The sequence below is a fragment of the Triplophysa dalaica genome, chromosome 15 (genome assembly GCF_015846415.1).
Source record: "Triplophysa dalaica isolate WHDGS20190420 chromosome 15, ASM1584641v1, whole genome shotgun sequence".
In the NCBI taxonomy this organism is placed as follows: Eukaryota; Metazoa; Chordata; class Actinopteri; order Cypriniformes; family Nemacheilidae; genus Triplophysa; species Triplophysa dalaica.
This window is the reverse complement of record NC_079556.1, coordinates 9,945,654-9,972,168: the sequence shown is the minus strand read 5'-3', so window position 1 is coordinate 9,972,168 and position 26,515 is coordinate 9,945,654. Positions and strand designations below refer to the sequence as shown.

Genomic DNA, 26,515 nt, shown 5'->3' with positions numbered 1-26,515 from the left:
CTGCTTTGCAAACAGACAGCACGGCAGCGCTTAACAGATTTGTCCCTAAAGCCTTTTTACTTAATGGTAGCATATTCTCCTGGAATACAATATGCTTTTATGCATGATAGCAGTGGAAATAATCTTAATTATTACAGCGGCGGGGAATCATTTTAGGAATGCGGCGCTCCGAATAACCTTCTCCCTAATCCCGCTGATCCCCCCTTCCAGGTTCAGGCTTATTTCCATCCACCCAGAGCAACTCATTTTCTCTGTCCAGCTTCAATCCAGTGTTTTTTCCTCGCTGCTGTACGCAGCCCTGGGACAGTGACTTTGCTTTAATGGTTCCAGTAGCTGTGGATCCACTACAGTATGTCTGTTGGGATCTTGGTTCAAAGCTTAAAGTCTCTTTTTCAAAGATAAATCTCTAGTGATAACATTTTTACAGGCTGGTTTTCCAGAGGATGTCTAGTTTTGCATCGACATATGTTAAGGTCGCATTAAGGCCGGTTTATGTTGCCACAACAAACATCAACTATACTAGAACGTTGGGAAAACGTCATTTTAAATTTTCGATAGGATTGACACACTAACTCGAGTTTGTTGGCTTCAACAGTGTGAACCAGCCTTAAGATGTCTTGGATGTCCCATCAACAATCTATCAGTCTATCTTTTCTCTCTTTCTTTCTTTATTTTCACAAACAGAAAGGAGTAGCCATGGTCCCATCCTACCTGATTGATTATTTGCACATAACAAAGGCATGGGGTTTGGAAATTGGGTTGCATTGATTCTAATTAGGGAAACATTAAATAAGATTTACCTAGAGATAGCTCTTACAGCCCCCCCCTGTTCCCTGGAGTAGAGGGGCTGAGCTGATTGATCCATTTCCCCATCCTCCAACACACACACACACCTCTCAGAAGTTAATGCTTTTTAATTTAGTGATCGTGTTTGTGTCCTCAGACCTCAAACACATGAACTGGGCTCAAAGCGATTCATTTGGGGGTTGCAGAGACACACGCGTGCAAATTGTCGCCAGGACCGTGTGTTCAGTCTGCCTATCATATTGCATTGACATAGTTGATTAAACAGCAAATGAATTTCATTTAACACTAAGAGTGTCGCTAATCACCTATTCCAATCTTCCTCGCAGAAGCAATCCGATTTGAAATGTGTGTCCTTTCTCTCATTAGAGTGACAAAATACCCCCAAACACTAATGTTCGTGGCATACTTCATAGAGTAATCCAGTATGAGATGCAGGTGCAAAAGACAGTATGGTTCTCCACAAAAGTGGTTCACAACTTGAAGTAAAATTAAGTAAATGTTTGTTCTTATACTGTGGGGTTACAGACATCCGGGAAAGCAATAACGATGGTTTTAAACATCAAACTCTGATTTGAGGCAAAACATATTTGATGAGCTTTATTATTTATTACTAATAGCTTTATTTCAATAAAATCCTTCTATTAATTTTTTTAGAAAATTGCAACAGATTAAACATTATTTTACTACTTTACAAAATTCAGTACATTTTTATTTATTTATTATTCTAAATTTGTTATACATTATAAATTATATATACATTTTTGGGAGGGTTGAATATTGTGATTTATGTTTCGTCTACACGGGACAATCAACAAAAATCTTTAAAATGTCTAAAATCCTTTCTACAATCTTATTGTTATTCCTTTGTCTTGCATGTTTATTTTTTATTCTGCAGTTTATGTTTTATTTACAGTATATTGCGTATATAGTTTATTGCTTGTTATTGCTGTTATTCTGTATGTGATCATACAATTTCTTGTAAGCTGCTTTTGGCATAAACAAATCAAAACCGTGAGAACCACATCTGTATAGAATCAATTTTGAGGAGAAAATGATCTTTTAAAGGTTTTTAAATAGTTCTTTGTCAATGTCTATGGTACCATGAAACCCCATTCCACAATAGGTTCTTGCATTCAGTCGTCTAACAAAAACAGCATTCTCGATACCGCAAGCATCACTCCTTCTGTCCAAAGAAAACAACTCTGCCAATATTTCATGTTATCTGATTGCTTTCGTTGCTACTGAACCAAACACTATATGACCTTGCTGGTATAATCCCAATCTGTTTCTTTGTTCTTCCCTCGTTGTTCAAACACAGTCCCCTTTGGCTGCCTTGCAGATAACAAGATTGTGTCTCACTTGCTGGTGGCGGAGCCTGAGAAGATCTACGCCATGCCTGACCCCACCGTGCCCGACAGCGACATCAAAGCCCTGACCACGCTCTGTGACCTCGCCGACAGGGAACTGGTGGTCAACATTGGCTGGGCCAAGCATATCCCAGGTAGGACATGACCAGAGCTTAGCTTGTGCATCTACAAAAACCTAGAAATACAATTTTACACATCGTTTTCAGAATCTTTAAACTTTATTACCAAGTATAAATAAATTGTTACTTTTTATTTTATTTAGATCTTTAAAAGGTTATATTTTTAATGGCTCACTTTCAGTTTAGTCTGAGACTTTCTGAACTCCGCTTTACGTGCAAATATTTAACATCAAGGCATGTTTGTATTTACTGGAGTAATTGCTGTTTTCAGCGAGTGCAAAACACTCCTGAGCGTTAAACAAATCTGTGTCTTCTCAATCAATGACATTTGCCATCACCAGTCCACCTTTGTCATGTTCCTTAGCTCAGCATTTCTCCTCTGACAAGCAGAGAGGGATCAATTTGTTTAGTTTAAGCTTATTTCCTCTCCCGGTCCAGCGTGACATCTGCAGTGGAGGGCAGGCGTTTCCTCCCCGCTGAAAGAATTCCGTACATTAACCATGAAGGATAATGACATGACTGACCATGATTGAGACAAGTGCTTCCCCCTTCCAACCGCTGCTTATTACCCATCTCCACAGAATGAGGAGTTTCCAGTAATCTTCTTAACAAAGCCCTTCTTTTGCATTTAATCTGAAACGGTCTGGTCACAGACAGAGGTAGCCCACTTCTGCCCTCAGTGTCTGAATGGGCTTCTACAAGTGAATGCTTTGAGAGCTTTCTCTCTCTCATTCTCTCTATACAGCGAAAGAATAGTGAGATTGGTTACACACAAACCTGAGTGCTTGGAAGAAAGAGTAATGATCGAAAATTCATGTGCATGTGAGCATATAATAAGAAAACCCTTATTTGTTCATTAAGAGCTACCGACTGACACTTTCTAGCTGTACAAGAAGTTGTTTTGTAGTTCCCGGTGCTTTGTGGATGTGATCGTGCTAAGCCAGACAGGGCAATAGTGCCACACAAGCCATAAAATGGGCTTTAATCTCATGAGAGTGCCAATCTTCTCCCAGGCACGAGATGCAGGATTGAAAGGTTATTTCTGATGTGCCGTGCCAGATTGACCCAGGCTTGCCCTGTGGATTTAACACGGTTCTCCCGATGTGAGGGATGCCATAGCGTGTGAGCTTCTGGAATGGGGCATTACATCTAGCTTAATTTAATATGGTGGTAGTATGGATCGTACTTTTTGGTGTGTAGTGAAGTATACTGTATTGTAGTGTAGTGTATTATTTACTTTTAGATTTATGCATTTGAGCAATAGCTGCAGCTACCATTTGACCTACAGGAACTTAATATAGTGTATTATAATGTGCTGTATTATAGTATAGTTTAGTGTAGTAAAATAGACATAAACAACACACTTCCAGTTTTTTAACACTACACATTAGAACAAAATAAAGCCACCAGTATATTTAGAACTGAATTCAAATGTTAGACATTTTTAAACTTCATTATTCTAAACGTTAAATAAGAAATGTTGTATAGTATAGTGTATACTGTACAGTATGATCAATTCTTTGTTTTCTTGCTTTTTGGACTCGAAGTATAGACCTATTATCTGAACGTATATGTAAACTTGTCGCTCTATTTTTTTAAATTTATAATTTTTTTAAGGCCACGTGTGTATGCTCATTTCATAGACTGCATCTGGTCATAAAGCAAACAGAGGGGTCTCTCAATCGGCAGTGTGTGTTGGGCGCTAAAGTTCACATTCTGCGCGCCCGCATCAGACTGGGAGCGATTGCTCAGCAGAAGAGAGATGATTGTATGATTAGACCTCGGCAGGCAATTCTGTGTCTGTTTGAAGGGGATGGAGCCCCCTCATCTCCAGAGCAGGTATTCCTGCGGCTCTCATCTCCTCCTCCTCGCGCTCCGATTGCCAACGTATCCTAAAGAAAATTTTGGTTTCAAAGAAAAATGATCTTATAGCGAGATAGGGCAAGAAGGCGAATTTGAGACCCTCGGTCAAAGTTTCCTTCTTATCCAAGACACACACAAACATTTTTTCTTTAAATGATATTTTTCAAGCGAATGCCTTAACCGTGCACACAATCGACAAGCTCTATAAACGGCCCCCTTTTAACCTCCCCCAACCACTCAGCCACGACTTTCCCATCTCACGCCCCGAACACGTGCACGTCTCCGCTTGCGTGTAGATTTCTCTATTTTCAGACTAGTTTGTCTCCGCGGTTTCTATGGTACAGTAATTTTTTTTAATCAACTTGATGAAGGCCCCCATTCTCCCCGTGAGCCCAAACCAATTTATGCCTCATGATACGGCAGCTATGTTGCTAACAGACGTAACAAACTGTCAGCCTCTCGCGCAGAAGCTAATTTGAAGTCATTAGGTGTGCAGCGTACGGGCAACAATTTGTTACGGTGGTTAGGAGCGCCGCTGACATTTCTGAGCGCCTTCGCTTACGATCTGTCCTGGGCGAGAAGCAGGCAAATTGTAAACTAATTTAAACATCACTCAGTATTACAGGGGCTGCCGCTGCGGAGAGCTGGCGGATAATGAAGCAGTCTGTGTTTTGCGGAATGGAGTTAAAGACGCCGGGACGGCAGCTCCCTCAGCCAGCGGCGCAGACGCCGCCTCTCCTTTCTGATTGGTTTTTTAATGCGCGGAGGCTTCGTCCCCTCTCTGATCATTTGCATGCTCACGTAGGCCGCGAAAACATTTGATATGCCATTCGGGGCGTTTACAAACACGAGAGAAGGTCCTCGAAAGAACTCCGATGTCGGCTTCCTGTAAGCCGGGCATTGTGGGAGACGGAAATGTGATATTAACGAAATGCGAGGGAGGAAATAAAGGCAAACGGCATAATGTGGATTAGAGCGAGAAATCTCATTTGCGAGATTAGAGCATTCAGTCTGTGATTTTATTTTAAGCCGCATGTCACGGCGCTGGGGACGCAAATGTTTGTGAAACGGAGAGGTGGAAAAGAAAATCTGTAAATAGAATTATAGACCTCTCACGCCAACGGGGAGAAATAAAAATAAATGAAAAGGCGCTGACATGCCTTATCGTAACACAGCTGCGCACAATGGCGGGCGGGTGCGTTTGACTTGACAAACGGGCCACAAGAATGGTCCGGTGTGCCGACCAGCGCCTGCTTTTTAGCATGACAGGGCCTTCGCTATTAGAAGCTCTTTATGTTGCCTGAAATTGCTCGGGCTTCTCCCATTCTTGCTCCTATCTCAGGGACTTTCTCTCTTTCTTTATTTCCCTTTCAATTTTCACTGGCACGCGGATAAGCGCGTGCTAACACAATATGATTGAGCTGTAAAATGGAATCCTGTCGTTTCTAATCTCTTTTATGTAGATACCGAGGTACTGCCACACTCCACTTCATTCCTCTGCCTCCCCCTCTCTCTCTACACCTTCCTGCCCTCTCTCTCGTTCCTTCAATTGTCAGGGCCAGTGCATTTGTAATGGCTTCTGGAGAAGGAGAGAGAGGCACTGAATCAGTCATAGAAGCTAGACTCCTACTCAAATATCGCAGCCTGCTTTCTCGGGGCATAATAAGACGATTACGTGCTCGCCCGACGGACGCGCCATTGAGCTGCGTGCGGTATTAGCATATTCGCCCGGGAACGTCGTTTGGTATGTAGTAAGTGCAGTCTGTAACCGTGATTGAGGTGTCATCATTATTGGTTGACCTGTGTATATAGGGCTCAGTGGTTTATTCTGTATACGAACAATAGCAATTAAAGTTTCCGAAGCGAAGCACACACTGCCCCGAGGATGCTGCCCTGCACGTACATGTTCAGTTTTAGTTATTTTATTCCCGTTCCGTCTCGGGCGTCAGCAGCAGAGATGTCTTAATCAGGAGCTGAGCGAGGGATTTATCTACAGCACAGGTTTGCTTTCTGCATGATCCCACTCCCGGAAGAATAGAAGAACACATTGGAGATAGAAATGTTATGGTTACTCTGTGTGAAATGTAATTTCGTAGAAAACCGCAAGCATCTAATTTTTCTACCAGTCAGTAATGATACTGATTTGTGTGAATTTTAATGAATCAGAACAGGTCTTTGTTGATTTCAGAAGTAACTCATGAGTTTGTGCAATTCATGAAAAGAATCAGAATGATTTATTTGTCTTTGGACTACACTTGTCACAATGTGAAGGCAACACAATGGAAAGACAGGCTCACATTATTTAGCATTTTAATGCTTTCAGAATCATGATAACAGTGGGACTGTTTCCATCCTTCTTTCTTACAGCGGTCTCATTTGGAGGGAACGTGCTTGCTAGTTTTGTCTCATTAGCTCTGTGAACCCACCGGAGGAAGAGCTAATCATATGTAAACATAATTATCTCAAACTGGAGTGAACCCCCTTATTCCTCCTCGCCGATGCTGGCGTGTCTGGCAGCGCTTTTCCCAGATGTGATTTTGGGAGCCTCCTCCTTTTCTCTCATTTTGGATGAGAGGAGAAACCCATTCGTGACACCCCCCCGCCCCCACCCGATATTCCCACTCCAACCAATCTCTAAATGAGGCCTTGTCTGTCACCACCCTCAGCCTGACACACTGCAAATATTGATTAATAGATGCCCTAAGCTCCTTTTAGCAAATCAAATTTTCACTTTTAGCAGGGGTTTCACTCCCGATACATCCAGCAAAGTGAGACGCACTAAATTAAGCCTGACACTCAGAGAAAAAGCCAATACAGACAATACGAAGACAGGAGAAAAAGGGAATGAGGGATTTTATTGTTTGAGGTTTGAGTTTAGCTCAAGCGGGGTTGCTGGTGCTGGTTCTCCTGCATAGAAGACCGAAGTTCATGAATACAGAAGCTCTCTTAAATATTGTCCGTCAGAGTTTTATTATAGGATGTCATCATTAGAATCTGTATATGAGTCATTATAAATAAAGTCAAGCTGTTAGCAGCTGCAATAATAAGCAGTTTTGTTGTTCTTTTTTTGTTAAAGGTGGGGCCAAACTTTCTTTTCTTTCTTTCTTTCTTTCTTTCTTTCTATTTATTTGTATGATTACGAGCAATAATTACCTAAAAACATGGCACATTGTTACGTGCTGTATAATTATCCACCTATAATCTCATTAGAACGATTTTCTTGTCTAAAAACATAGTTAGATTATAAAGAGATATTGAAAAGTCTAAGAGATATTTGTGGCACTTATACATATTTTTACCATAATTTGGGTCAGAACTAAAATAAAAATAAAATTTAAATTATCAAGCAAACTTAAATAAATAAAATATGCCTGTTCTTATTGGGACCATATACAGAACGTAATATAATGTTGTACCATTTTGAGTACGTTATTATATACCCTAAGCACCTATTGTGGCTCTCCTGTTTTTGACAAGTGGATTATTTCATTAAGGCAACAACATGTTGACCCTGGGACAACATTTAAATCAACCAATCAGATTTCAAGAATTAATTTACAGTTTATTTTAAATTTAATCTTCCAATCAGGATTAGATGTGTGTAGGCCATTGTTTTTCTTTTATCATTTCCCTCTGATTTTAGGTGTAAGTTATAGTTAGTGTTGGGCTTTGGTGTGGGTTTAGGTTTTATTATTAAAATGAGGTCCTTAGGTCAACAAAATATGTTGCCCAGAGGACATCAACCGCTTGGCTAAATCAGCTTAAGCGTGTACCTTCAAAGGTACAGAATGATATGTACCCCTAATATTTGATTGGTACACAAAAGGTTGTTAAGGTACACAATAGGTGGTACACCATTTTATGTGTTGTATACCTTTAAAGGTACAAAAAGGAACCTTCTCTTCAACTTTTTTTCTCACAGTTACCACTTTTACATGGACAGCAATATTCCAATATTAACACGATTAAGACAATACTCTGATTAAGAATGTACCATGTAAACAGAGCTTTTTTATTACCAAAAAAGTAATAATCGTAATGAACACAAATCGAATTAAGACGTGTGGAGTATTCCTATTTGACTGCAGTTTAGACATGTGCAGATGTTTTTATCCGAACGGGAAACGATGATGTTAACTTTTTAACATTATTATTTTCAAATTTTAAAAGAAATTGATATTATAAAGTGCCTTCACCGCCATAAGAGCAGGAATTACTAATGTCAATGTAAATATAGTGTAAGATTTGGGTAGATAACCCTATATGCTTCTGTATTTCTTTCAGTCAAAGTGGCTTTGTATCTTTGTATCATATTGTTACAAGTCCGGGGAATTCCTGTGCTATGGAACATTCTTTTTAATTATGCGTTCAGATCACATGATGGATGGTCCTCATGTGATTATTGCTGAAAATATTGATTTTTCTCCTTGCAGTTAATGTTTTCTTTCGTCTGTTTTATGCTAGTAAACTATGCAGCACCAAATATAAAGTGACCTGATACAATTGCCCAACCTACACCACACCACAAATGTAAACAAATCTGCGCATGTTGGAAGCGCAACTGACAGAAGTCACATTTGCATCATGTTTTGCAGCAGACACCCATATTTGTATTCTCGTGACAGAGTACCGAATTATGCACATGTGTTTATCTACCCTTTGCATGTATGTCGTCATAAAAGACACATCGGCCTCATAAAAGCCGAATGAGTTGACACTACTGTATTTGTGACAGTACCCTTCTGCCCTCTCACCAGGACTGTATTCTCACAAACCCATCAGGCCCATCACAGCCAGCGGGTGGCGGCCCTGCGTGATTGCCCGTTGAAAAAACAAGGCATTATTGCTCATTTTTCCCTCTTATTAGTTTGATTACATTTGCAAATCAAATCAATCCATCAGGCGGTTTGTGAAGGGCCGCGTCCTGCAATCTGAAAGGGCCTCCTAGTAATCTCCATCTAATAAGATGCAAATGTGTCACATCAGTAAGTAACCAATAAATCATCGCCGTGTCTCCGCCAATCATTAACCATCAGAATGAACAGTCAATTTTTAGTATTTTCAATTTGTGATATGCTGGTGGAATATAAAGATAGATGGACGTAATTATACAAACCAAACTCCATTTCGGTCCCGCCGTACCCCGAGCTCATCTCCCAACAGCAAATTTAGTGGGAGGTGCAACAGACCCCACCATCATGTTTTCATTTATATCTATACATCTGTAGATTTCTATATCTATATAGATACATATTTTGTCATCTTGTCATCTTGCTCACTCATAACCTAGTTTGTGTGTTTCTACGTATAGCTATACAGCAGAAGGCATGTGAGGCAGTGTTAAGACATTTTCCGGATGCAGGCTTAATCAGGATGTAAATTTATTATCAATGTGGCCAGCTGGCGTATGCGGTCGTGGCCAGTGTGTTGCTTTTGAATGAAGCTGATCGGATGTGTTTCAAACAGAGAAAGCGTCCTCTTCACACACTGCAAAGCAGACCAGATCAGCATTACTTCAAAAATGCATGCTTTCTGAAATCCACAAATGGCACTTAGAGGGAACGTCAGAGCAGAAGTGATGATCCTGAATCAGATTTTTGCCAGTCCAGGCTAATACAAATTCAAAGCGATTGAAAAGCAATACTGGTTCAAATACAGCACTCCCCCCTCTTCTCACATGGTCCCTAACGCACATGTGCACGTTCTCAACATCCAAGTGTCCTTCTCCTCATCACCATTTTTCATATTTGAATGTAAATTCACATTTAAATGTCTGCTACCCTCAGTGTGTCCGGAATGTTCTCTCTTCTTTTTTCCTCTCCGTCTTTTGTTGCTGTCCCTCAGGTATAGAGAGTTTCCCTCCAAAGAACCTCTTCTGTACTTCTAAGGCCCAGGAGCCATTGTGTCTGGCGAAACCGGCATCAGCATATTCCTTTCTCGCCTCGTTCTTTTCCCCCTGCATATTTTGCACATAAAATGTGGCCCTCTTCAAATAAGCCCTTGTGTTTATCATGATCGATGCTTTCTTGTATAACTGTTATATTATTCCCTCTTTTCTTGAAATAGCTATACGTCACTGTACAGGTTCTCTCGTGGCCCTCACTACATTTTAATTCATTTGTGTGTGAATGTGTGTGTTATGTGCGTACGCAGCCACCTCGCCGCATCATAGAGACACATTCGGCTACTTCCCTAGCCAGCTTTTTCCCAATTGCGTAATCACAACGGCTTCGGTGCCCGTTTGGGCTGGCCGCTAAAAAGCATTTGGGTTCATGCGGATTTATAGTTTGTCTTTATCTCTCGCTTCATCTGTGGGTAGCTATTACACCAGCCCGGCCAGCTTATTGTTTGGGCCCTGATAGATCTGTGTGCAGTCCATCACGTGTACCCGCACGCCCGGAAAGCCATCGGCCCGCCTGATGATGAAATACGAGCTATCAGCCTCAGTAATGGCTGTAAAATTTCATAATTACACGGCCTTTATTACATTGCATAATGACCCTGAAGCAGTATGGAACAATTAATTAAGATTTTCAGCCGTGGCTTTTGCAGAAATTAAAAGGTGCTCATTGCTGTGGAATGGGGTAATGTCTTGTCTCGGAAGCATTAAGTTACGCTTTGAGCGTGAGGCTCGCTGTCTGTCGGCCTGTGCCATTAATGCGGGATGTGTTCGGCAGTGTTTTGTTTGAGTGGAAGAAATGCGGGGCATTCCTCTGGTTCTATTTGTCTGCCTAGATCGTGTGGGGAGAGATGCTAATCCCCGAGAATGAAATAAATCCATGCAGAGGTTTTCTTTTAATCTCCAATGATACGCATATAAATAATATGCTGTGGTAAATTCATCACAGACGATGAGAGCGTTGTAGAGGGAAATGTATCTTCAAAGATTTGTTTTTTTCGCAACGTAAAGATGAAATACGGTTTGTCAATAAAACCTCGTAAGGGTCTTTATCGATCAGCATGGGAAAACAAATGAATCCGTATAAGTATTTTCCCCGCACCCCTCCCAATCCGTTCAATCATAAGCAAACACACACATACACATTATCTCCCGCATAGGCTCAGATTTAAAGCATGCATCTCATGGCCTTTGCTAATACATGTATGCGTGATAGATCTGCAGCCCCATCTTCTGTATGTTTGCCAAGGTTTGGGTGAGCCGTGCTGACCCCCGCGGGGGAGGCGCACATCAAAGCCGTCCGACTGGCACAGGAGTGCAGAGAAAAGCTCTGTGCAAACTACACTAATGCCACCTAATAGAAACAGGAAATGTTTTTTGCAACATTCGCAGAAAAAAACAGGAAGTTCAAGAAGAACCTTGGTATTAAACTAATTTGTTTGATTTTAGGAATAGTTCTTATTAAAGGACTATTATATCGTTTAGTGCAATAACAACTCTAGTCCCTATTCACTTCAGCACATTAAAAGAGTTTCCTTGTGAATTCAGATTTTCATTTTATCACTTTTAACGTTTCTAAAAACAACTAATGTTACAGAGGCATCCGAGATTAATATCAAGCTCCAGCGACCAGCTCCATCCCAAACCCTTAACCATCACCTCCACATTCATGCAACCTCACGACCGCAGAGCCATCCGTAAGAGACTCCGGGGAGAAATAGGAAACGGTGTAATTAAAATGTAAATATTGATATTTCATTGTTGGAAATGGCTTTTTGGGACAGTGGTTAATGTCACTCCATCTGTGGAGTCTCTGCCATAGATGCTTTATTGCAATCCGGGGAGCTGTCGCCCTTCTCCGCTCGCGCCACCGGGGCACACGTGCTTGACGCGGCCTCGTTTTCATACGCAATTAAGTGGAAAAGTACAGTCCGAACAGTAATCCATGCTATCTTAACCAGCTGCCTGGGTATATTTAGAATTAATCTCCACTGCCAATCGCCCTTAATGTATGCAATTAAGAGTCTGCCGATTGCTAATTAGATGCATTAGAATCAAGAAGCTTCACATTGTGGCATCTCTTCTCCTTTAGATGAAGCAGATCGGAAGAAAGCGACAAACTTTGCGACACAATAAGCTTTGTTTAAATCACGAGCTGTAAAGTGCCTGATGGCATTGAAGCTTTTTTAATACGGAAAATGCCTGTTTTGGTCGCCTAGGGAGTCGCGAGCAAGGCGGGATTTGCGGAGAGTGGGTGTTACCAGAGTGGAACTGTGTGATTGAAAGTAAGGTTTAGAAAGGGTTTTGGTGACATCAGCAGAAATGAATTGTCTCGATAAGTTACAAAGAAAACATTTTGCTTCTTTATAATGACATGACACTAATAAATTGGACACGATGAGACTGCAACACAATAAGGTGTGAACAGTGTCCATTTTGACTTCATTATAGGGGTTCTCATTGTACAATAATTTAACCTGTGACACCTTTTCTACAACTTTCTTCAGCATTAGCCTTTTGATTGGCTCTCAAGTCTCAGCTTGAGAAAATCCACTCAATACGGTTACAAAATTGTAAGTGACATAAAATACCATTCCATTTTTCCCCAAACAAAAGCCCATGGGAATAGCACTCCATTCCATTTAACTCTATTGAATGGTGGAGCAGAAGCCAGCAGCTGTTTAACACCGTAGCTGAGCTCGTGTGATCACAGTAAGCGCTGTACAGCAGCACGCCTCACACTGACAGGTGAATATTTGCTTAGCCGCTAAATGGATGTGGACAGCTATGGCGGTGCTAATGTGTTTTCCCTCCTAAAAAGTGTGATTTTTTTTTTTTTTTTTTCACCTCCCTTTCCTTCTCTCTCTCCGTCTCTGACTGGTGTTGTTTTGGAGATGAAAGGAGGCCGGTGATAAAAGCAAAGAGAAGCTGCTGTGTCGGTTTGTGTGTATGCGGCTCTTGTCATTCCTTCCCCTGTGCCCCCCTCCCTGTTGAGAGGGGCGGGGGGTTGACTAAAGACCAGACTGTTTACACACAGAACGCACTTGTTTGCCTTTTCATGTTGTTTTTGATTTGTGCGAGACTTCTGTAGGCTAATATTTGCTGTTTATTTGCGAGGGCGTTTGTTGGCATGTCTGGCTTAGTTGAGAAAGCAAGCCGTTCACAAAGGCATGTAAATGGACACGCAGGGCCTGACATGAATTCTTTTATGGATTCTGCCATTGTTTGCACAGGCTTATTTTTCAACTTATTCTTCGATCTAGATTTGATGTCTATAAAGATCAGTTGGACGCTAAATTGATATATCATATAAATAGCATCGTCTGTATCCTTTTTATAAGTGCGTTGAGGGCAGATTTACAGAAAATATGATGTGCTGATTTTGGGGCACAATCTACAGAAAATGAACAAAGCAAAAGCAGAAGTATTACAATCATTCTAGCTGAAAATATCGTTACATTATATACACAAAATAGGCTCGAAATGTGTAAAACCTATAGTTTCAATCGTGTGAAAATTCACTTATTAAATCAGATTTATGCACAAAGAGTAGAAGACCGATAAAAAAAGATCCTTTATTTTTGTTCTGAACAATTTAACATATTGACCTGTTGTTAGTATGTTGTTTTTGCATGAATTACCAGACGCTTTTCTCTTAAGCCGATATGACAACTTAGACTACCAATATACTCGTTTCTCACCTTTAGTTTCTCCAGCACTATTTTTACAAGTAGATTAGTCACTGTGTCATCATCATCTTGACAAAGTGTGAACGAGAGTAGTGTGTATATTCAGGAGCTCAGGAGGGAGCCGAGATACATCAAATAAGCGTCTGTACGCAGAATAGCGTTGATTCTCATTGCTCAAGCGTGTTCATTTACCCTGAAACCATGAGCAAATAAACAGGGGTGTTGCAAGGGAGTCACAGAGGAGTCAAGTGTATGTGTGTGTGTGTTTGTGTGTGTTCGTATGACGGCTAAGCAGCATTACTGAGGTGAAGTCTGCCCTGAGGAAGAGGAGGAGAAATGTGTGTGTATGTGTGTGTACCGGTGGGTCTTCTCAGTGGTGTAAACGTGCAGTCAGAAAAGATTTGGCAGACGGACGGCCGGTGGTTGCTGTGAGGCCTGGTGGTGAGCAGTCCTGCCCGGCAGGGGTTAATTTCGCATGGCTGCACTGCAGCCTCTTTCTGTCAGCCCGCGCTACGCGTTGCTCCGACGCTTATTCCTTCTGAAAAGCCACCGCAGGTTTCACGAGGCCTCGGCCATCGGATACTTTCCACTAACGTAACCTTCACACATCTCAATGCTTAGGCTTTCCTCTCCTTCTACCACAAAGTGCATCTGTTTACTAAGAGAAAAAGCAGATAGAGAGAAAAAGAAGATTCTGGCAGTGGCAAAACCCCAGCGCTGGAGAGGGAGAGAGCTGAGGTCTGAAGCTCGTCTTCGGGCAAAGAAAGTTAAATTGAGGGAACGCTAGTGGAGATTGAACACTGGATCAGATAATGCCCGTGTGTCATCCGGACGGGGCAGTTTGCTTTGTGTCTGCCAAATAAAAAAGACTCTTATCCTAAAACATTGCTTTTTTCTTCTTAAGGAGACGAGAGAAATCAGATTGATAATAATAAATGAAAAAAAATACTAATAAATATGAAAGAAAAGTGATATGAAAAATCTAACTAATGTTAATGTGATAAAAACACATTATTACAAAGGTTTTATAGCATTTTTTGCAATTTCAGAACATTTCAAATGTGTCAATTTTGTAATGTTTCAGTGAAGGTTTTGGGTTTAAAGGATTTTAAAGGTCAGTTTTTTAATGACTTTTCTAACTTGACATGTTGAGTATTGGAGTAGATACCAAAGTACCAAAATATGCCTAATAACAATAAATAAAGCAAATCATATTTAACCCTAAAAAAATATACATTTACATTTATCAAAAATAACAGTATTCATAACGGAATACAGTGAATAATTTTAATTTTGTCCAGTGTAACATCTGCACTGAGTCATCAAGCCTTCTCTTGTTACAGTAAGCCCTTACTAGAAAAAAGACTCGGGCACATTTAACACAGCCGAAATGACAGCGACGGGCTTTAAATCGCTTCTTTGGATCCTCTCTCACGCAGCAAAGCATCCAAAGGTGAACCGTAATCGCGTTCGCCACCGAGCTCTTTTGTGAAATGAAATAACAGATGAAAAGAGGGAAAAAATGCATCTTTAAAGTTTGCCCTCGCGTAAATGTCAATGGAGAACCTTTTCCATCATCAGCAGTAAATTCACATTGATGGCTCTTTTCTTCTCTCCATCGATCCGGCCATGAGAACGTAGATTTGTATCTGTTAATTAATGCGTCCTGAAACAGCATTTGTATTAATCAGGGAGATAAGAAAAATTGGATGCCTGCACTGGCATGACAACCGTAAAAGCGGGAACCCCTGATAAAATCATTGATGGACCTCAATAAAGAGGGAAAAAAAGTTCTTCCTTCCACTCAATAAACTAATCATCCGGCTTTTAATTATTCTGCGGAGAGATGTGTGGAGATTGGGGAATGTGTAAATCTAATTATTTACTAACAGCAGTGGCTGGGAGGAAGGGCTGGGAGTGGCACAGGGGGGAGCTCTAGGCGATGGGCTCCGTCCATCTGCCACTCCGCCATCCCCCCCGCCCTGGCCAGATCTCTCCCACCCTCCCCCTGGCTTTATTTTGTCTCTCTGTTAGTCCCGCATGCACTCTTTCTCTTTGTCTATCTCTTCACTTTTTATATTCGACTTGACATCCATCTTGATATTGGGCGCCTTCAGTCGTCCATTATTCCTTAGACTCCTGTATGATTTGCTTGCCTTAATAAGAACCTCTATCCAAAAATTACATAAGGATCACAAATGCGTTAGAATCCCTCAAAACCTTAAGTGTGTGATTCTCAAAGAATTTTAATGGTTATTAAATTGGTTTCGGGAACGCCCCACCCTGTGGCCTTTCCTTGGTCAGCCAAAAAACGGCCCAAACCATTGTTGTATTGGGATGTTCAAACCTGCAGAGCAATGTTTTGACAGTGCCAGCTTTTGTATTTTTGGGCGTTTCATCCTTAAATAGGAAAAAATATGACACAATATGACACTTCAACCTTAAATATTTATTCAAACTCATTATGATTTCCAATTTCATAACAAGTCTATTTTAAACAATCTGACTTTGTCTCAACATGGACTTTTTCCAAAGTATCAGGAATATTAAAGGATTACAAGTACCTCCGTGGAGAGGGATGGAGTATGATCTTATTTTTAGTCCATGCCACCTTTCATTTAGGCCAGTCTCTTTGTAAGAATGCAACGGCGCTGCGTTAGACCCCCTTAAGAAATTCTTGGCTTAATCCCTTTTGATGATTTTATTAAGTAGTAGAGGATGACTCTGCCAACTGGCATTGAGCACACGAGCACCAGCAGGCCAGGGAAGCCACCAACTGCTCACCAGCTCTTAGTCTGCCTCTAATGAGATCAGAGATGTTAACAGTTTGGGATCATAAATTAGTGGTTGATATAAACAATAGCCTGAAACCTATACTTAATGAGCTCTTTGCCATTAGTGATTAACTCACGGAAAAAAAGATTTTAAACAGGAAAAAAGGAAAATCGCTCTCTTCATCTAAAGGCATCTCTCCTCAACAGATGTTAGTAAGCATCTCTTTCCTGCCGTTCCCCTGCCGCCTAGATTAGCCCCCTTGCTGTCGCAAAGAGAAATGCCTCATCTGTTTTTGGAAGAGCAGGAGGAGAGAGATGGTACGAGGAGACGCACGGTCAGATGGGCGTCCAATGCCAACAGGTGCTGCCGTGCCTGTGTCTTGCCTCCAGAGCCGACAGAGGGCTTTCAAGCAGTTCTCCAGTCTGTTAGATGATTTTATTACTTACACTATATCAACCACTTTTTGACTGCTTTGGTTCTGGAAGGAGTTTTAGAAATAGTTCTCCTTGTGTTTTGTTGTGATTGACTTTACTGTCCTAATTATTGTATGTGTAGAAATAATAATACAGTTTGATTTAAATTTAAACTCTTTCAATATTGTTCCCTAGCAAAACACAACGAACATTAAAACTAATACAATTAAAAAGACGATGAAAAAAAGACAATTCACAAAAGTCATTTTTGTATGTTTTTATTTCTATAGTGTTAGGGTTATTTCTTTTTAGTATGTCGACATAAAAAATAGCTGAACACTAAACATTTTATTTGTTTTCTGTACCTACAATTTATTTTCTATATTAATTTTACATTTTTCATAGTGGAAGTTTGAGGCTTGTTATCGAGTTGTCTTTATTATCGATTCATATAACATTAGAAAAGTCATAAATCATGAGTTTAAGGTAATAAATGTGACGTGGGACACTATTAAAACATGGGGTTTAACTCCCTTGTGTTTTAGACAAAGTTAGTGTTCATGAACATGAACTTCGTGATTTCCATCACATCAAGCAAAAAGACGGCTAAAAAAACAGGGAAAGTGTGTGTGGAGAGTGGGGGAGGTGGAAGGCGAAGGAGTTTGAGGCAAGCAATTAGTCTTTCGGTTGGTGTGATGGGAAGAATTGATCCATGCTGCATGTTGGGGAAGATAAGGAGTGCCCTCCCTCAGGATGCCCCCTGGCCTGCAACGTGGCAGGAGACGAGAGCATAGACTCGTGCTTGGTGCCTCAGCTTGCTCCCGCTGGAGTTTTCCTCCGCATTACTCCTCCAGAATGTCAATTCTCCCCTATCTTGAACCAGAAACTTCTCACAAAAACCTGAAAAGGCTCTTTTGTTTCACCTGTTCCATATATGCCATTGAATGTCGATTTGAAGCTTAACAATCCTTGTTGTATTTAAGTTACACAAAGCTTTTCCCTCTTTCTGTTTCTCAGGGTTTTCCACGCTGTCGCTGGCGGACCAGATGAGTCTTCTGCAGAGCGCGTGGATGGAGATCTTGATCTTGCGCGTGGTCTACCGCTCGCTCTCTTTCGAGGACAAGCTGGTCTACGCTGAGGACTACATTATGGATGAGGACCAGTCCAAGCTGGCCGGCCTGCTGGACCTAAACAATGCAATTCTGCAGCTAGTGAAGAAATACAAGGCCATGAAGCTGGAGAAGGAGGAGTTTGTCACTCTTAAAGCTATAGCGCTCGCTAACTCAGGTAATAAGCTGACACCAGATTCATACTGTACAGAATTCGTACTTTCAACAAAACAATTCGTAAGAAACCATTGAACAATAAAATAAAATAGAATGTAAATCAAATAAAATGCAATTTAACCTTGATTTTTCCATCACTAGCATTTGTTAACACACCATCACTATCAAATGTAAGAGGGCACAAAGAATTGCAATTGATTTCATTTCCTCCTATAAGAGTTTCAAACACGGATCTAAAAGTATTCAGGGATGGTATAAGTGAGCTCAATCTCTCATTCTGTCATGTTTTCTCCTCCTTTACTTATGCACACACACAACAACACACAAAGCAGTGATCCCAGCCCTCCCCGCCCCTTTAGAAATCCTTCAAAAGCACGTCCGCGGCCGCTGTTGGAATTAGCATAAGTCTCTCCTCAGATGCTTCTTAAGTAAGGAGCCCATCACTATGCACCTGCATGTCAATAACAGGCTCTGATGTTGTCCACCATCGACAGTCACGCCACGGCCCTCCGGCTCCCTTTGTGTTGACCCCATCTTTGAACTTTATCTTGGTTGCTGGCCAGTAGTTTTCCCTTTAATTACAAGAAGGAAACTGTCAATAAAATCTGTTAAATGGGACGCAATGAGCAGCTTGAATGGGAGGGCGGCTATTTGTTCAAATTCTCCAGCGCTCAAGGTATTGACAGTTTGTTTTCTGGGGCCATATGTGACGATCAATCTCCGGCTGGGCCTGGCCATGCTGAAAAATGAAAAAGCAGATTGCTCTTGCTCGCTTGCGGATGACGGCTCGCTAGTTTAGGCTGGCTCCGCAGACACCGGGGGCCGTTCTGCCCAAAGTGCACCCCTGAGAGAGAAAGCGCGTGACTCTTATGAGAAATTATTTTTTAATTGATTGGCCGATTAGCAGCTCGTCTCTGTTTGTTGACGCGCACGTTCACCGGGAACGGTGAGAGCAGGGTTTTTGGATGCGTTCGATATGTAGATAAATTCAGAAGGCTGTCGTCTGAGAGATGATCGGGCTTTATGCGTTTTTACTGAAGCATATCATTTCAGTGAGGCTTCCTGTAGGCTAAATGCTAGCGCTAGCTCAATTTTTTCTCTCATTCTTTACTTTTTTGGAGAAAAAAAATTCTGTGGCTTTGCTTCTCTCAGGAGAGACATGCATCATGTACGTTTTTAAAGGTGAGCCGTTTTGTCACTTCTTTTCACGGGAGAGGAGAGTGTTTTAGACAGGTGCTGACAAAAATGATGCACTCCTCTATTTTCCATAGCCCTGAGGTGCCGCGCAGTTCTGCTCGAAGCCGATATATTTTACAGTCTTTCAATGGACACGGTGTTGCTTAAGCATTCCGTCTCAGGGAAACATTTTGTGTGAGGAGTTTATCTTATTTATTTCGAAGCTTTACTTTGAACACATTGGCCCGGTTTCACAGACACGGCTTAGCTTAAGCTAGTACTACACCTAAATTGAATTAAGATATTCATTTCGGTTTTATGAAAATGCCTTAGAACAATACATTACTGGTGAGCATCTTGAGACAAGACAATGGCACTGTTATTTTAAGATATTTCTGGGCAAGTTATATTCACTTAAGGCAGGTCACACATTCATTTTAGTCTGAGACTAGCCTTAAGCCTTGTCTTTGAAACCGGGCCATTGAGTTGTTTATTTAAGACATAAGCAAATGACAAGAGGAGCTATTCATAAAGAATAGTCAATCGTGAATGTATTTAACTGAGTTTAAAAGAAATGGAGCCGAGGTTCAAGACTTTTTCACCACAGATGAAATATTTTTGTACACTTTTCCTGTGTAATTTTGGGAAATCATCTTAAAGTCAGTTCTATTAAATTAATGATTCCTTTTGAAAAACAACACTGGTGTAGCTATTATTTTACTATGAATATGAAATTTTATTATAAATTTTTCATTACAAATACCATGGTTCAACCCTATGGTTACTGTACATTAGTGAGACAATGGACGTTTGTGATTTAAAGGGATAGTCTGTAAATCTGTAATCACTTACTTAACTTTATGTGATTGTTTTGCTGTGGAACACAAAAGAAGATGTTTTGAGAAATGTGTTCCGGGTTTTTGTCCATAGCCAATAGGGTCCAGTGTTTTTCTTTTTATATCTTCTTTTGTGTTCTGCAGAATAAGAAAGTTAAACAGATTTGGAATGACGTGAGGATGATTGAATGATTAAATCATTTTCATTTTTAAGGAAACTGGTCCTTTAAGAACTAATATAGTATAACCTATGTTTTCAAAAATAATACATTTATCTGAAAAGGCGACACTTATGAGACACAAATATTGTGCTGGAAATCTACTTTTCCCAGAATGCTTTTAGTTTTGCTCTGCCTCCAGCAGCGATGGTGAGATTGATAGAGCCTCCGGTCTGGCAGCTTGCGTGGAAAGATGCTGGTAAGCACTTTCCTGCCAGGGATTTCTGTCGGATCAAAGGTCACTTTTCAGATGACCAAAGCCCATGTGAATGATGGACGAGACCTCGCCGTCTGAATTCTAGATGGGTGGAGAGCGAGCACCAGACACTGAACGGTTAGAATATTGAACCGCCCGAAGCAGGAAATTTGGCCTGCAAGCCAGCCCGAAGGACATAGAACGTTCTCTATTAATATAGGAATCTCACAGGAAACCTCTCGCAAGGTCCTGCTTTTATCAATACATGACCGTACAATTATTATTTAACGTGTATGTATCAATTGATTCGAGGCGATGTATTGATCGTGACATCTTTTCCAAAAGCCGGTGTGCATTTGGACATTTTATCCTGAGGGAAAAGGATTGGATTGACACGCCACAGTAGAAAACAGAGTCGATACCATCAGTGGAGTTAGTCTATAAAGAGAGTCAGACAAAACACTTTGTGATAAAACCGTGAGAGTTTTATCAAAGCTTGGATTTGTTGGAAAATATATTAAAGGGATTGTTCACTGGAATTTCTTTCTGTCTTGATGTATTTTCTTTTCCATACAATGAAAGTGGATGGGGACTAGGGAGCGCTTGAATGTGATATCTGTTGTCACCATTCACTTTAACAGTATAGAAAAGAGCAACTTTTGTGCATTTTTCAGGCGTACTTCTCTTGAAAAGACATGAGTGTGAAAAAAAAATGATAGGATTTTCATTTTCGGTTGAATTATCCCTTAAACCGTCGAAACGCTACACAGCAAAGATACTGTAGTAGCTTTCTGAGACTAATTGCGTTCTCAGAGGCATGTCGGTCTCGGTGAATAGCCGTGAATGCTGTACTAACCAGCGCAAATGCAAATGCAGCCTGTTTGACATTTCTGGCAGACAATGCCAGTCAGGCTGAGGTATTGTTTCCTGACTGTAGCTTCTGTTTCTATCGCTCAGACGAGTGCCATATCAGCTCCACTCCAAACACTGTTTCTGTTGCCCGTGCCATTCATCAGCCCCATAGAGAGGCTTGTAAACACGTGGCGTTTAACACTCGAGTGTGCCTTTAATCACTGGAGAATGAGCTTAGGGCTGGCAAAAAGGATGAGTCACATTCTTTTAATCCCTTTGCTTTTGCCAGGACTTTGTCCTCAGGATTTTGTACGCCTGAAATGGGTTCAAGAAAAGTCCTGCACAGGAGTCTTGTACACCCTTAGTTTTTTATCCATGACATTTTCATCAACCATGTTGTTTATATCTACTGTATCATATACAGTCGTGGCAAAAAAACTTGATGTACAACTTTGTAAAATCAGCATCTTCCCCTTATATTTATGAAAGATGTAATTAAAACCTTATATACATGTTGAAAACTGAAACTTTAAACGTTCATTCGAATACATCCCATATTTCCTGATACGAATAAAATTGCATTAAAAAAAGTGTCTTAAGCATATTGTGCCATTCACCTCATATTTTGATGGTCTAGACCTTATAATAAGAAGAGGTGTCCTGAACCTTATTTGTCATATTTGTACAATATTTGCTACTAATGCCCTCTCATAATGTAGATAACTGTTTGATATTCTTACCAGTATTATATCTGAAGTTACTCATCCATATTTTTTTTTAGATTCCATGCATATAGAAGACGTGGAAGCTGTGCAGAAGCTCCAGGACGTGTTGCACGAGGCCCTGCAGGACTTTGAGGCGGGCCAGCACCCAGAGGACCCGCGCCGGGCCGGCAAGCTGCTCATGACCCTTCCACTGCTCCGGCAAACGTCCACCAAGGCCGTGCAGCACTTCTACAGCATCAAACAGGATGGCAAAGTGCCCATGCACAAACTGTTTCTGGAGCTGCTGGAGGCCAAGGTGTAACTCCGCCCCAACGTCGGCAAAGCGTTAAACCGAGCAAGCCGGAGGGGTACGTCACTGACTCCGCCCCTTCACCCGGGCAGACAATGACTCTCCACCACTATTTGTGAAATCTTTGTCTATAAACGTTATCAAATAATAACTTAAAACATAACCATAATGGTACTTCTAATTACTGACGATGATACGTAAATATAAGAATGATTTACTAATGTGATTATTGAGAAAAATATGAAATGGAAAAAAACGACTGCTTTCATTATGTAGCAGTGGGACTTTAAACCAGCTGTCGACTTGGTTCTTCTCGAAAATCCGATGCTGAGTTTTTTTTGTGCTATAGACATTTCGTTGCTTTTTAAAAGAGAAATTCTGGAGCCGAGAACGACCAGCCCTGCCAAAGGAAGGAGGTCCACCCAGTGGACACCAGCAAGCTAAACTTTCCCCAGACTTTACCGTCCAGCTTCCATTTTGCTGAAGGATTCTAGGAATTTCCCTCTGTACCATAAGACCCGCAGCATAGTGACTATGTGCAGTATTACATCTGAGGTCCTCGGAGCAGTTTAACACAACTATAGCCAAACAGAGATTTTGACGTCTTTGAAAAAGCTGCTCCTCACCATTATTTCACCATGTGGTATGATCATGTCCCTTGTTGTTTTCTTTCAAGTCTTCCAAACCCTTCGAGCCTCTTTTAACGGTTTCATTGTTTGATCTTTTCAGGGAATAGCCTAATGCTTTATTCTTTCATGCAATAGAAAGGTGAATTTGCAGCGGTGAAGGAACAGACTAATTTATTTATTGATTTTATTTCAGGAAGTTTTATTTGAGTTTATTTTTAATGTACTGGAGGATGTAAATATATGGTATGGTCATCAAACACTATATTTCTTCATATAATGTTAATAATTGAACTTTACGTTTTTCTATCGACCACCATGTTTCGTAATTACGAACCATGAAGACTAAAACCTGCTCTCTTCTCTAAGCAATAGATGTTTAAAAAGCGGAGATGTAAATGTATGCAAATTTCCTTTCTTAGTGCCACACTGAATTTCCAGACGCTTTCGCTTTTCTGTCTGTGTTTGTCATAAGATGATAGATTACATACATGATATGGCCAGAAGGACCGTAACCATTATCTCCAATAAAATATTATAAATGCATATATAGATATATATATATTATCTTCAGCCTCTAAATTCTACTGACCTTATTTCAAACTGAAGCAGCATTTGAACTTTGTTAAGCAAAATAGCACTTAGGGAAGATATCTCTACAAACAGATGGAGAAACAACGTAGGTTTAGTTTCAAGACGGTCCTGAGATATCATAATGTGATGTAATCTTCTTCAAAATGACATCTATAGCAGACAGGCTAAATATCAAAGCAAGCAATCCACAGCCTTCATCAGAAATATGTCAGTATTAGTATGGGGTATTTTCTGAATATTCTTAAGCATTGTATATTGTAAATTAACAGATTATAAATCTAACCTAAGACATTTTATTGGAACAGATCAAAGAAAAAAGAATGAAAATGAAAAAAAAATGTAGTTCAGCTTCTTGGTGTTTCATGTCTGCTGTGTTTTTCTGAAACATCTGTTTTTCCCCCTTCCTCCGTCACAAATATGTAGTGTACTACCCGTGGACATCACAGGTCTCGCTGTTCAGTATGCTTTTATTTATTTGATTACTATTATTTTGTTTTGTCTTCTATTTTTTGAGACAGGGATTCGAATTGGAGACTATAATGGATGTATGAGTCCTCAGGAGCAAAGGATTGTGGGTTCTCAAATTACTTTCCAGGAAAAAAATTAAAAACCTGAAAAAAGACTCTTCTTAGTTACTGCTAGATCAATGATCAATATAATCAATGCTGATATATAAGTAAATAACAGATATTTAAAAGGCGGTACAATATATGTCCAAGAGACCATCTGTGTGATTCCTATCTCGTTGACTAACATTGTGTATCATAGGTTACAATGAAAAATATGCTTTCAAAATAGTACTGTTTTTCATAATTTCCCTTTTGGTCCCGTTCTTTTTGTCCTTTTTCTTGAACAAAATGCTGTACATAGGGCCTTCCATGCTGAACTCCATTGGTAAATGTATTGACACTTTAAGGTTGCAAAGGGAAGAAACATTTTTGTTTGTTTTGGTGTAAGATCAGTTTTCAAAACTATCACTTTGACTCTGTGTGCTTAATAAAAATGAAGAAAAAAGATGAAAGGACAGATCGTTTTTTAAGTAAAACGGGGATGGCGGTTTGGTTTTCTTCACAGTCTTGTTCTATAAATGCACTGTATCTACCATTAAACTCTAAATAGATTGTGCTTTGGAAAGGTTAGTGTAATGTGATTCTAGATTTTATTGCTCATGGCAAAACTTATCAAATGGTCAAAACATGGGCTTGGGGGTCTTGCTGTTGAGAAAATATTGGCACTTTCAATTTTTTATGTGGACGTTTTTTGGGTAAAAGAGGTGCTGTAATTTTTTTTGTTGCTATTGTTGTTATTTTGTGTTACAATATAAATCACAATTGAAATGAAGTGAATCTAGTCTGTCATCTACGACTTCAAATAAGCTTTATAATTCATTTGAGTTTTGTAAGACTTCATTACAGTGAATGGTCCTGATCTTGAAGATTGTCATTTTTGAAGTTATTCCAACACTGTCAGTGCACAAAAGGAAAAACAATGCAAAACTTTTATGATGGGTATCATGTAATTTTGAACAAAAGGGTACAGACACCTATCAAACCATTTAGAGACAATTTTACTGTGTCTTTCAACACCCTCATCTATCCAGCATACAAATTTAGATGTAACCATGACGACATTTAGAGCTATTTTCCTATTAATCCTGTAAGACGAAACAACATGCAGTTGTGAAGTTTATGATTCAATTAGATGAAAATCCAGCATCTATTGGACTCTTTTGCAAATTATAGGATAATAGAATTAAAAATAAAATGTACAAACAGCTGCTATTTTTCAATGTTAAAGAGGTTATAGATATCGGTTGTATTTATTCATGTATATCGACATGTCTGCCAAATGTATCTAGACTTCTTGGCAGTCTACCACGGAAACGTAGGCCACTGAGGGAAAGGCTTTGATCCAGAAAAATGAAAGGGAAAGAACATTTGTAAAGCTTAATATGATTTTTTCAGCCCAGGAGTTGCTGATACAACCTGTAGTGAGAACCATGTCTGTAGTTTTTAGATGTGCTCCACATCGGTAAAACTAATAACTGTATATTTTTGTGATGTGCATCATTACAGTGTGCTCCAAACGATATGTCCATTTGTGTAAATGTATTTATTTTACATTGTATATATTGTTCAATGCAAAAAGAGAGACCTATGATTCTGTATCTACGATCAGTTCAGATGTGTAACTCCAATTATGCCTTTCAGGATAATAGTAGAGCAATATTAAACATGCTTCCAGTTTTGACTCGGGCTGTGTTTTCATGTCTTGAGTTATATAACCAAAAGCCTAAAAACCGCAGACCTACTAAATGCTGCAAAGTTAACACCTTCATATTTTTTTAAGAAATGAGACGATCGCAGTAGTTTCTCATATCTTCATCAAAATGCATTCATATCACTTTCATTTTGATGCTGTCCTTCTGAAACCTAATATTTCCATAGATTGTCATTTTATTTTGATAGGAATCATAATTATAATCTCAATGTGTTTTGCAAATATACCCATTTACCAAAAAACACTGAATTTTGACATTTGAGGGTTCGTCAGGACAGCGACAATTTTTTTCATCATCATCATTGTTGAATAATTTAAATTAGGATTCTTTTATTTTAAAAGTTTATCAGGTCCAACATACATAACTTCACATTCATTTATCATATTTTAGTCGTCAGACTTGACAATTTACTGTATACACATTAGTAATAATTTTACACAAAATGAATGAACACGTAGCATAGTGTATATATTCCATGTTTATGCAAGTACCTCCTCAATATAT

General features: G+C 40.0%; 1 protein-coding gene across 12 annotated transcripts in view; it reads left to right on the top strand.

The window, feature by feature from the left end:
• The window catches only part of esrrga (estrogen-related receptor gamma a), a 144,394-nt gene extending 118,414 nt beyond the window's left edge, over nucleotides 1–25,980 (top strand). For 11 of the 12 annotated variants that reach the window (XM_056768325.1, XM_056768327.1, XM_056768330.1 and 8 more), the window contains 3 exons: nucleotides 2,126–2,308; nucleotides 17,950–18,219; nucleotides 22,278–25,980. In XM_056768325.1, the coding sequence (XP_056624303.1) occupies nucleotides 2,126–2,308; nucleotides 17,950–18,219; nucleotides 22,278–22,522 (698 nt within the window). In that variant the 3' untranslated portion in view covers nucleotides 22,523–25,980. The remainder of the gene's footprint in view (nucleotides 1–2,125; nucleotides 2,309–17,949; nucleotides 18,220–22,277) is intronic. The other variant, XM_056768321.1, reaches the window with a different exon arrangement.
• Nucleotides 25,981–26,515: the final 535 nt, after the last annotated feature.